The following is a 12,272-nucleotide window of genomic DNA, read 5'->3' as shown; positions in this document are numbered from 1 at the left end:
GCCATTTCCAAGTGAAAATATATGAAAAACAAAATCTAACTCACAACAATTGTACAGAATTCAGAATTGATGATCAATTATTCTTTGAAACGCTGATTTTAATGATAGGAGGAGAAACGATTAAATATTCATCATATAAGAGAAAAGAAAGAGAAAAACGTGAAAAAGTGCTATCAGAAAAGATACAAAAAACTGAAGAGCTCCTAGATTCGTTAAACAACCATTGGGCAAAAACAGAATTACTTAATGAAATAAAATGAAAGAAGGCTTGGAACATATTAACAAAAATCAAACAATAGTTATCATTGTTAATAATTCTAAGAATACTACCTCTATTACATCTCTGCCATAAATCCTGTATTTTGGCTTCAGTCACACTTACTAAAATTTTCAGATTTTCAACAGACGTCCTCTTCATTGTCAATCACACACAATTAGTTATTCCCAAGTAGCATTGTAACCACCAAAGCTATGATGTTTGCAGTGGCGGGAACTTTTTCCCCACATCTAACCACGAGAGGTAGATGAATTGGGGAGGTGGGTAGGAGTACTTCAGATGTAATAGAGGTAGTATTCTTAGAATTATTAACAATGACAACTATTGTTCGATAATTGTTACAAAATCTCTACCTCTATTAAATCTCTGCGAAAATATACCAGAGGGACCCGGAGAGACCTGCCTTAAGTATCTCCCTGTGTAATTGACAGTAATCCTCTTCTGGAAACCATTATTTACTGATTCTGATCCAACTCAAGATAATTTCCTCTGAAATTCTCTCAGAGGACAGAGGAAAATCAGAAATGTATCAAGAATTAGTCAAATATGGGATACCTTCACTAGAATTACTGTTATATTTGCTGATCTTGTTCGTAATAATGATGTCATTTCTAATCTATTTCAGCTTAATGACGTCATTTTTTGTTAAATTTGGATTTGTGACACAAATACCAGTGCTGATGTCACTTCACTTTTATTAGGTAATGACATCTATCAAGGTCTATTTCTAACAAAACGTCATTTCCTGATTAGATGGACCTTGTACTTCTATTTCCGGTGTTGACGTCACTTCTGGTTATGATGTCACTTCCAGTCCACTGGAAGCAGTTGATACTCAAGGTGCTTCTTACACCTAATAGACAGAATATATACTTACATGCAAAAGAAATGCAAGTGGTTTTAAGCAAAAAGGTAACAAACACAGAACCATGAATTGATACGAGTTTTAGCATGTAGTGAAGTCTGAGGGGTGTTATCAATATTTTTGGTTGCATTTTGGATGCCCCGAGTAAAAATGCAACATAAAAAACGAATCGCCAAAACACACCATTTCAATGAATATGTGGGTATCATGCACCCATTTCTCAAGAAAATCGAAAATGCACAAACTGTCACGAACTGTAGTGGGTATAAAACTGTGGCCGATTCTTGGACCTACCACTCCTTGGTCAACAATGCCACGCCTAACTCAAATTCAGAGAAACCAGGCTATCGGACATTTGGAAGCTGGAGAGTCTGTCAAAGATGTTGCCCGTCATTTCAACATTAACATGACCACAATTTACCGTCTCCTGCATCGATACAATGCTACACAGACCACAGATGACCCTCCTCAGAGCGGTCGTCCTAGGGTCACCACACCTCGACGAGATCAGCAGATTAATCGTCATCACCAGCGACATCCGTTCCTAACTGCAAGTGAAAGTGCTCGACAGACCATAGGAACATAATCGACACATTAGCCGGGACACTGTGATCCGATGTCTCCGTTCAAAGAACCACAGATGTCGCCGACCAGCACGTCGTCCTGTTCTCCAACGACGGCATCGACAAGCACGACTTCAGTGCGCACAGGGTCATCACAATTGGCGTCATCGTGAGTGGAGGCATGTCATCTTCTCTGATGAAAGTCGCTCTTGTGTCTCCCATGCAGACGGAAGAGTCAGAATTTGGCGGCGTCGATGTGATGGTTTTGATGACAGAAACGTTGTGGAAAGGGATCCATGGGGTGGACCTAGAGTCATGATATGGGCAGGGACTGGACTTAATGTGAGACTTGGACCCATGTGCTTTCTGAATGTTGGTCAAGGTCGGGGACACGGCGTCACTGCTCAGAGGTATATCGACCAAGTGATCAGACCCCACGTTGTTCCATTTTTTGCACAACATCAACAACACATTTTCCAACAGGACAACGCTCGTCCCCATATTGCCAGAGCTACCATGGCCTTTCTGCAACAACACAACATCTGTGTTCTACCGTGGCCAGCCCTCAGCCCTGATCTCAACCCCATCAAACACTTGTGGGATGAGGTTCAAAGGCGTCTGCACAATGTGCGCCCAGTCCCTACAACTGCCGATGAACTACGCACAGCTGCTCTGGATGTGTGCAGGAGGATCCCTAGGGCCTTCACAAGTCGTCTGAACTACTCAATGTACAGGAGATGTGTGGCAGTGATCAATGCTAATGGTGGTCACACCAGGTATTGACTGACATTTTTGGTATTGACCCGAAACTGTGAAAAAAACAATTATGTCATCTGCCTTTTAATCCATTAAACTGTCTTCAGTCAAATTTTTGTCAATCTTGCCCTATTAGTATTTCTTGTCTTTACTGTTGAAAGTAAATAACATGTATACTCCATACTCGACTTGCGTTCCTTTTGCGTGTGAGTATAGTTTGTGCCAATAGGACCAAGGGAATATATGCCCTCTGGGTCCAGTTGCACATCACGCAAGTAAAAACTGGTGTCGGTGTTTTGTGAGGCCCACTGACAGCTGGAACCTACTTGTTCTACTGAGACAGATGTCCATGAAGCAAGACTCGTGGCTAGGGCTCTGATTTCATGAGCTGACGTGGCATGGAATTCTGAGCTTGTGTATAACTTGCTGCAACAGTAGTTTTTAGCCAGCCCGCTATCATAGCCTTGGTAATGTCCTTGTTGGAATGAGTCCTGCAAGATAAGAAGAGTCTCCTTCGATGGCGTCTATGTGGGTCTGTAGCCGCGAGATAGAACTTGAGAGCTCTGATGGGACAGAGAAGTCTGTCTGGGTGATCCACTGTTGGTCCCAAAGCAGGAATGGTATAGTGTCTGTGGCAATGGTCCCAATGTTGGGAGATTGATTCTTGGCTGCGAAGTCTAGGAGCGATCTTAGAGTTATTGAGGTCCAATATTGGTCATAGCTTGAACAGTCCAAGGCATGTAGTTCTGAAACTCTTGCTGCTGTCGCTATGGCTAGAAGGAAGGAAGCTTTCCTGGATTTTTGGAGAAAGGTCGCATTAGCCATGGGCTCGTAATGTTAACAGTGCCGATAGTACAGCAGATAGATTCCACTTGGGGAAGATACGAGGTGTGCGAACATCTTCTACTAGAAAAGATCTCATTAGTCTGTTTAGAATGGGATTTTTTCCGATTGATGATCCGTCTTGTTGAAGTACTGATTGAAGAGCAGATCTATAACCGTCTATCGTCCCATGTCAGAATTTATTGTCTTGACCTAGAAGTAGTAGAAAATCCGCTACCATAGGGATGGATATAGCATTAGTTATAATCCCTTGTCGTCTTCTCCACTGGACGAACTTGTTCCATCTGTTGTCATATATAAGGGAGGAGAAAGGTCTCCATGATCTTGCCACAGTTTCTGAGGCAAGCTCAGAGTATCCGGATGTCTGCATTTTCTGCATGATAACTTCCAAGCGGTTAGATGTAGGCTGGACAAATTGTCGTGGAAAATGCTGGGGTTGGGTTGTCGTAACGGATCTCGGCAGAGGTGGTAACTGGATTGGTTCTTCCATTAGTCGTCTTAGTAATCTTGGGAACCACGCTCTGCTGGGCCATATTGGTGCTTTGAAGAAATGACTAGGAAGCCTAGGTAGGTCATAAGTTGGACCAAGAATATCATGTCCTGATGTAACTGAGCTTTCTCTTGGTCTGAAGCTAGGAAATTGTCCAGGTATCCATGGATTCGAACTAGCTGGAGGTGATCAAAATTGATGACTGGTGCTGCAATCCTGGTGAATAGCAAAGGGGCTATTGATATCGCGAATGGTAAGACCTTGAACTCGTAACTTCGACCATTGATCGCGATTTTTCCGTGACGATGGGACATAAAGATAGGCTGATAAGCAAGTCTTTTATCTTCAGCGTCGACCGTTACTTCCGTACAGATTCCATCTGGAATTTTGGCGGAGATACTAGGTATCTTTAGGTCGATTATCATCCTTATATCGGTTGTATTTTTCTTCGGGACTAGGAACACCGGAGAATAAAATCCTTTGGTGTTGTTGATCTCCGCTCGTCCCTGAATAGTTTACTTCTTTAGTAGCTTCCTGACGGCCAGATCTGCTGCCGCTAGCTTGGCTCCAACTAGATGAAATCTGTGTCTGACAGCTTGAGTCTTCAAGATAGGGTGTTTCTTGATGTGAGATTTGTATCCGTGAGCCACGACATCTAGAATCCGGCGGTCAGTTGTAACTTCCTTTCAATTTTTGGCGTATGACAGAAGGCCACTGGTCCTTGGGTCGACATTATGTTGAAATACGGTAGGCATAAATTGCAGTCCATAGACATAACCAGGTCAAAAGTCAATAACGTCGGATTGGGTGACAGGGAAGTCAGAATCTGCGTTTGCCTCTGCCTCCAGATCTGCCACGGCGATGGGATCCTCGTTTCTTGTAGTCTGGAGGACGAAAATACTCCTGAAAAGATTGGCGCTTGTAGTACCACTGTCCCATGAATGCTTCTTTGGTGGGAAGATCCATGAGCCTTGGCAGCTAGGCTGATAGTTGTTACTTGTAATCGTTCTGTTGTATCTTGTCTGTCCTCGTCTATTACATGTCCAAATTTCCCATTGAATGTCGTGGGAGCAGATATCGGTTGTGACATTATCAATCTCTTGGTGTGGTTAGAAACAGCTTTAGAACGAATCTGAGCTGGAAGTTGTTGACGCTGAAGCCATAGTAGCTGTGAAGACATCCAGACTTGGGAGGAGTGTAAGTCTTCCTGCATTCTTACTACAGTGTCTAGTAGGCTGTGGATGAGTCCAACTTGAGCAGTCCTAATAGTCATAGGCGTGTCTCTGTGTTATGCCTTCATAAGATGTCTGTATTGGTGGAATGATGTGTCTGATTCTGGGTACAAAACAGTTGATATAAGCGCCAATGTCCATTGAATATCTGGAAACCTATGACAGATCCTTAATCCGCGAAGCATGTAACGTGACATTAGTACTTTGGTTGCGTACTAGCTTAAAAAAATCTTCATCCAACTTTGGTTATTCCGGAAGTGAGCATCGTGCATTTTGTATAACTTCCGTTTCAATGGAGGTAAGGGTAGTTGTTCTTCATGTCTGAGCTTGAGTAGATTTTCTCACATCTGGTCTACTACCTTGCCTGCGTAACTCGGCCAAGGCAATGTCTGGTTATGTATTGAGAAGATGTGGGAGCATGACATCCCCCATTTTCCAGCATCTCAATTTTCTTTCAAAGGAGGTTGGAGTACAGTCATTAGGTGATATAATTCCTCGATGAGTTCTACAAATGTATATCCCTCCATAAAATCCCATTGGGGTGAGTCGTCAGCCTTATTAATGTCTTCATAATACTCCGCTTCAACCCTCAGAGTGACTGTGGGTAGCTCCCGTGTGGGGTGGATATTTGCGGTAGTCCGCCACGTATTCCCCGTGCAGTTGGTCATCCGCCAGTGTCAAGGATTCCGGTATGATTAAAGTCTGTGCAGCTTGTGATGGCTCCTGTGTGAAACGGGTCCTGTGCGGTAATAACAGATGGCTGGATGGTCCCGTGTGGTCCTTGTGTCTGGCTTGGGTTCTGTCTGTTGATGGAGAATCATACGGTAGGCCTATCAACTGGATGGTCGGCGAGTTTGCCGTTGTCTTAATGGTCAGCTGGGTGGACAGCTGGTCGGTCGGCTGGGTTGTCCTGGTGTCAGTGCGGCGACCGTACGGTGTCCTAAAGGTCGGCTGGTTGGCCAGCTTGTCGGTCGGCTGGGTTGACCTTGAGTCTGTGCAACTTCAGTACGGTGTCTTAGCTACCAGTGTATCACTGTTGGGAAAATCCTGCAACCTTATACCCAGCTGGTTAGAGGGTTGGTCGGTCAGCTGATCGGTTGGTTGGATGGCTGGCTGGCTGGTCGGTATGGTCGGCTTGGGTAGGCCCTACGGCCGTGCGTGTTGCAGAAGCAAATGCCTGTCCCCCATGTGGTCTCTTGACATGGGAACTCTTCTTAGCCAGAGCTGCCTGTCTTATCATCTCTATTTCTTTGTTACTAAATGATAACCTCGTCTTCATCATGTCTTGTTGCTGCTTGAATAGGTCTAGTAGCATGCTCATAGAGAGTGCAGGAGATGGTTGTTCTGCTGGTGGTCGGCTGGGGGTACAGGGAGGAGGTGCTGGGAAAGCGGCAGGGGCCTGAACAGTGTCAGTTGCTGTGATGGCCTCTACTTTCTTCTTATCCGCTTCTTGCCTCTTAGCAGATAGCCTCAGCTAACTTTGGAAGGCTTTCATTGAAGTATTGGAGCACTGCTCACACCTAACCTCCTCTGTACAGGTAGTACTTCTGCACCTCATGCAGTTAACATGAGGATCTCCCATGATCATGAACCGACCACACTTCTTGCAACCGGTAGTAGAGGGAGATTCCATTACGACCAGACAGCAACATAACACCAGCTTATACTCTTGTTTCTGCGGTTGTCACTCCAGTTAGCAGTCTTATTAGTATCTACTTACTGTGTCTGCTTTATAGAAAACTATTAGAATAATCTTTGATTAACGTAACTAACTACCAAGTGCTAGATCGTTACAACTATATCAACAGGTGTTGACACACAAGTGAAGTTCCTGCCATTACATACGTCATAGCTTGAGTGGTTACAATGCTATTTGGGAACAATTAGTTGTGTGTCTTTGACAGTGAAGAGGACGTCTGTTGAAAATCTGAAAATTTTAGTTGGTTTGACTGAAGCCAAAATATAGGATATATGGCAAAAGATGTTTTTGTTTGTTTGTTGTTTAACACCGCACTAAGCAATATTCCAGCTATATGACAGCGGTCTGTAAATAATCGAGTCTGGACCAGACAATCCAGTGATTGACGTCATGAGCATCGATCCATGCAATTGGGATCGATGACACGCATCTACCAAGTCAGCAATCCTGACCACCCGATCCCGTTATCAGATCCGCGCCCAGAGTTAACTCCCTGCAAAAAAAAAGCATATCTTTGACTTTTTGTACCAACTTTAACCTAACAACGTGCAGCCAGAATCTCTCCAAACTCATCAGCAGCAAGTGGGCTAATATGAAGCTGGTACCCCCAAAACTGCCAAGGCTCAAAGACTTAAGGGCAGATAATTCAAAATCATTTCATTTAAATCAAAACCAATAGTTCAATGGCTTCTTAATTTCGCATGCAACACCAGCAACAAATGACTATCAATTCCATTTCAGATTTTGATTGAAACTGGCAAACAAATTTTACAAATGACCTTCAATGTGACCTTGACCTCACTCAATATTTTTTTTCGGAATGGACCCCATACAAGGCTAAAATGTACCAAATGTCATCAATCTACAGTATTGCTTGAGGTGGAAAACAAAACATTTCAGGCTATGTCTTTGAGTATGACCTTGAACTTTGACAATACTGAACAAAATGCCAAAAAGGGATTTATCAGACTCTGACACCTATACATGATGTAGCCCAAGCACTACATAGTTTCAACACCCGTGCCACTTTGAGTAGTATATGTTGGAGTCCCCAAATGTTGTCTGTTATAAAATTGTTCAAGAATTTAAAGAATTGACAAAGAGACCAGCAGTTCCACTGATGCATTACCACTTTCAACTGAAAAGACAAAGAGTACTCTGGCATAGTCCATCAAGGAGAAATAGCCCATCTGAGGTAGTTGAAGATCACATAACTCATGGCTCAACAAATCTCCCAAAGATCAATGACAAGGTGAAATATCTTCTCAAGGAAGATCAGTTGTGGAGGGAGGCTGAAGTTATTCAGTAGAGGAGAAGAGGAGGAAAAGCAACTGGAAAATACAATGGGTGGTTTAATGTGTGTGAGAGAGGTGAATTGAATATGAAAAATATATCAGTCAGTGGAAAAAGGTTAAAAAAATTGAAAGTGAAACTATTAGCAACATTGAAGAAGTGAATATTGCATCCTCTTGACATGATGAACAGTATGTCACATGTGCCAAGGCATTGGAGCTTGAAAACTGGAAACAATTCAAAGTATATGAAGAAGTACTTGATCAGGGGCACTCAGTGATATCCACTAGATGGGTGGCAACAGAAAAGATGGATGGTGACAGAAAAGAAGTGAAAGCAAGATTTGTAGCTCGGGGGTTTGAAGAAGAACACAACATTCAGAGTAATTAGCCAACAGACGGAAAAACAAACTTAAAGCAGTTTTGGCTGTGGCATGTTTAATGTCATGGCAGTGGGAAACAATAGACATTAAAGCTGCTTTCTTACAAGGGGAAAAAGATTCAGAAATCTTCCTGAAGCCTCCAAGAGAATCTGATAGTGATGGATACTTGCGGAAACTGGAAAAGTGTGTCTATGCGATGCTTCAAGAACCTGGTACTTTAGAGTATGTGAAGAACGAAAGATTGCAGGCCAAACCAGGCCAGACATCATGTTTGATTCACTAGAGCTGGGCACAAGCATGAAAAACCAACAGGAGAAGACATGATAAAAGCAAACAAAATTGTGGAAAAGTTGAAGTTTGAAAACTGCAAGGTGTGTTTCCAAAATATCCAAGAAAAATATGCCCATAGATTGTAATATAGACAACAAGTCACTTGATGAAAATGTACATTCCACAAAGGCTGTCAGTGAGAAGCATCTCAAGATAGATATTGCAGGCATCAAACAGATGGTACAGAGGGTGAGATCTCGAAGGTAGTATGGGTTCAATCCTGTGATCAGTTGTCAGATTGTCTGACAAAGAGAGGCACACCCTCCATGAAGTTCCATGAAACCATCAAAAGTGGACAACTCGTGATCACAACAAAATAGACTTGGTTTATCTGGAACAACTACTGAAAGTTATCCATGCTCGTGTTTGCAACGGAGAAAAAAGAAGAAGAAAAGAACTTTATTTTAGTATTTTAATATGATTGTCATTATAAATAACCATATTTTAACTTGGTGCGCTTGCTCGTCATTTTAACTAAAAATTCATTATGAAAAAAACAGGAATTTGTCAACATACCGCAGATACACAACTACCGGAATCACGAATTGCTGGAACTAACTTTGTATGTCATGTAGTGAGTCTGTCTGTGTAACCCCCTCACTCTGTCCACAAGCGCTCATGGCTGTGGCATGCATAAATGCTATAGAAGTCAGAAGGAGTTGAGAGTTTTCATATTATGTGATTTTAAATTTCTCACCAAATTCTGTACTAAATATTTTTGGAAGCTAAAATATTTATTTTTTCATGTAGAGTAACATAAAATGAAAAATAATGAAATACTGCAACAATACTGGATAAATGAATTTATCACAACTCGTTCCTGAAAAATGGCATACTCAATGTCACAATGTTGAAGGTTCGTAAAGACGTTTATAAAATCTCACAGATACATACTTTATCAAATAATACAACTTTGCTGGTTGAAGGTTGTAACTAACCATTTCTATTGAGCAAAAACTCCACCCCCTAGTGGAATGTCACCTGGATGAATAATAGACAGTATTATTCAGTATAGAGGCCTTTCGCACAAAATAAATTCAAATACAGAATAATATTTACCTGCGCAATATACTTGGATTAATATACACAACATATATTAAACATATATAGGTAAAAACAATGTGAATATGTTAGCAACTATGCATAATGGCCAATATACATGATATGATATACCTGAGATCTCCAAGCATCTCGTCTCAAAAACAAAATGTGGCAGCAGAAGTGGTGGTCAATTTCAGAAAAAATGTAAAGTTTCTTAAAATACTAAAGTTATTGTGTAAACAGGCACTTTTTACATATCATTCGCACTAAGTTCCCTTGACCTTCAACATCATCCAATCACAAGCGAGAACATTACTTGTGGCAAACTAAGAAAGTGTTACGAATATGAAATCTCCATACTATACTGACATTAAAGGGATGTAACTAAACATGAAACATTCACTGGCCCGATTAGTGAGGGACATATGAGACATATGAGGGACCCCTAAAGAGATTATTAATCAAGACTATATTAGTAAATATTCTACTAGTCCTCAGCTTACCCTTAACATTTAATAGATAAACTGACTCAGGCTAATGTCAAGGTCCTATCATGATATAACATTTATACTAAGTTTTCCTATAATAATTAGATCCACATCAAGTGTTTTTATGAGTTATCATGGTGTAATATTTTTACAACATTTCATATAATTATAGTTTAGCAAGTAATACTTATCATCAGGTAAAATGCATATATAAAATGTCAGTAGTTTCAGTTATTGCTTTTTAGATAGATGCTAGCCTAAAGTAACGAGAACACATCTCCTAGACATACTATTCAATAAGACAAAAGTTATGTCTACATAGTTTAATAGATTTAAAGCTTTTAGATAAATACTAGCCTAAGGTATCAAGATCCCATCTCCCAGACATAATATCCAATAAGACAAAAGATATGTCTACATAGTCTTATAGATTGCCTTGAACTATTTCATTTAAGTAAATCTGTCATCACCTATATTAGAATAACATTCAGCAATTATTTCAATTTTGACTCATTAAGGATTAGCCCCCATACAAGCTCGTCAATAGTGACGCCATAATCTCTTCCAAGCACCCAGTAAATATGTCAACAAGATTAGTGCCAGTCCAACAGGATTAACAGGATTAATTATTCCCCTCTGTCTAGCCATTCATTAACCATAAGGCACACCCCATCGTGTATCAACCAATCATATTCCTTTTTATTGTTCTAAGTTTTGTTAAAGACATACAGATGCAAAATGTTGGGCAGAAGGGGTTTGTCGCAGATCTCTCTCCCACAGCCCAGAGGGTTGCACCGACTCTCTGTGGCACCCTCAGCTATATTCTAAGATATTGTAAATTTTTCATTGTTAATTGTTCTTTTGAATATAATTGTGATTAGTCTCCTGTGACTCCGGCTCTTTGCTGACTAATTCCCCCAAGAAAAAACCAGCAGGCCATTTGGAAGGTTTTGTTCATCCGAACAAACCATAATAGTCCATCCCTGCAATACTTTCTGAATGAAACAATTTTGAGTGTTTCACACTATTGAGAGTCTTATCATAATTGATCAGAAAATGAATTAACCTTAATTTGTCTGAAATTTGAGAAAGGTTTTATAATCACCAAGTTTCATCAGATCTTTAATACTCAAGTTATTTTGTACATCTTTTTTGCTCTGAGATCATACTGTGTGACCATGTCACCTCGTCACCCACTCCTATGGCAGAAAATATCCCCAAAGGTATAAAGGAGACAAGTCAGATACAACATCTCTAACATTTTCATTACCATGTAACTGAGAAAATTCATTGCCGAGTCTTTTGAGCAAAACTAAGCAGCTCCCATCTCTTAAAGATGGCTGTTTAATATAAAGTATGGTGAAAGGGTTTACCATGTAAGTTAATTAAAGGTGAATTGTTTTTCAGGTGATAAAATCTACAGAATGACCCCCATTTCAGACCAACTTTCCCTTTGGTGCAGTACTGAGAGGGTGTCATTACAAGGCATTGGCAGGAAGCTGTCAATGATAACAGACTTACAGAGGCAATCAGATGGTGTCATGAAGCTCATTGAAAATTTGAAAAACATAGGCTTACTATCTGAAGGTGAAGTTCCACCAATCTCCCGTTGTCCAACATACAGTAAACCATTTGGTCCAACAGAACGTATTTCTTGATTGCAAAGGACCTTTGATGATGCCTGTTGAAAGAATTCAAAGACAAAGTCAACTTTGGAAATTTATTCTAATTGGACAATCAAAGGTTTAATCACAAAAACGTTTCTGATCAAATCAGCAAATTCATATGAATCATCCTTAATTTTCCAGTGTATTCTTTCTCCTATTTATTATTATAAATAAATATACTGTACCCACTTTCCAATACTGAGTCAAAATGCTAACAGTAGCCCACTTATCCAATTACACTCATGTGGGAGTGAAATAATGTGTGAAGTGACTGATCAGAGAAATAGTGAGGATGATTAGATGTTATACTAGGAAGCATAGATATATCTATATTCACACGGAAAGG

At 40.7% G+C, this 12,272-nt stretch overlaps 1 protein-coding gene across 1 annotated transcript in view; it reads right to left on the bottom strand.

The window, feature by feature from the left end:
• LOC124124830 (protein N-terminal asparagine amidohydrolase-like) overlaps positions 1 to 12,272 on the bottom strand; it is a 178,765-nt gene that overhangs the window by 45,172 nt on the left and 121,321 nt on the right. Inside the window, exon 3 of the mRNA XM_046488107.2 lies at positions 11,838 to 11,940. Coding sequence (XP_046344063.1) covers positions 11,838 to 11,940 — 103 coding nt within the window. The remainder of the gene's footprint in view (positions 1 to 11,837; positions 11,941 to 12,272) is intronic.

The sequence above is a fragment of the Haliotis rufescens genome, unplaced genomic scaffold (assembly GCF_023055435.1).
Source record: "Haliotis rufescens isolate VD_foot unplaced genomic scaffold, xgHalRufe1.0.p SCAF_65, whole genome shotgun sequence".
NCBI classification, from domain to species: domain Eukaryota; kingdom Metazoa; phylum Mollusca; class Gastropoda; order Lepetellida; family Haliotidae; genus Haliotis; species Haliotis rufescens.
Note: the sequence above shows the minus strand (reverse complement) of the source record. Positions and strands in the feature narration are given on the sequence as shown.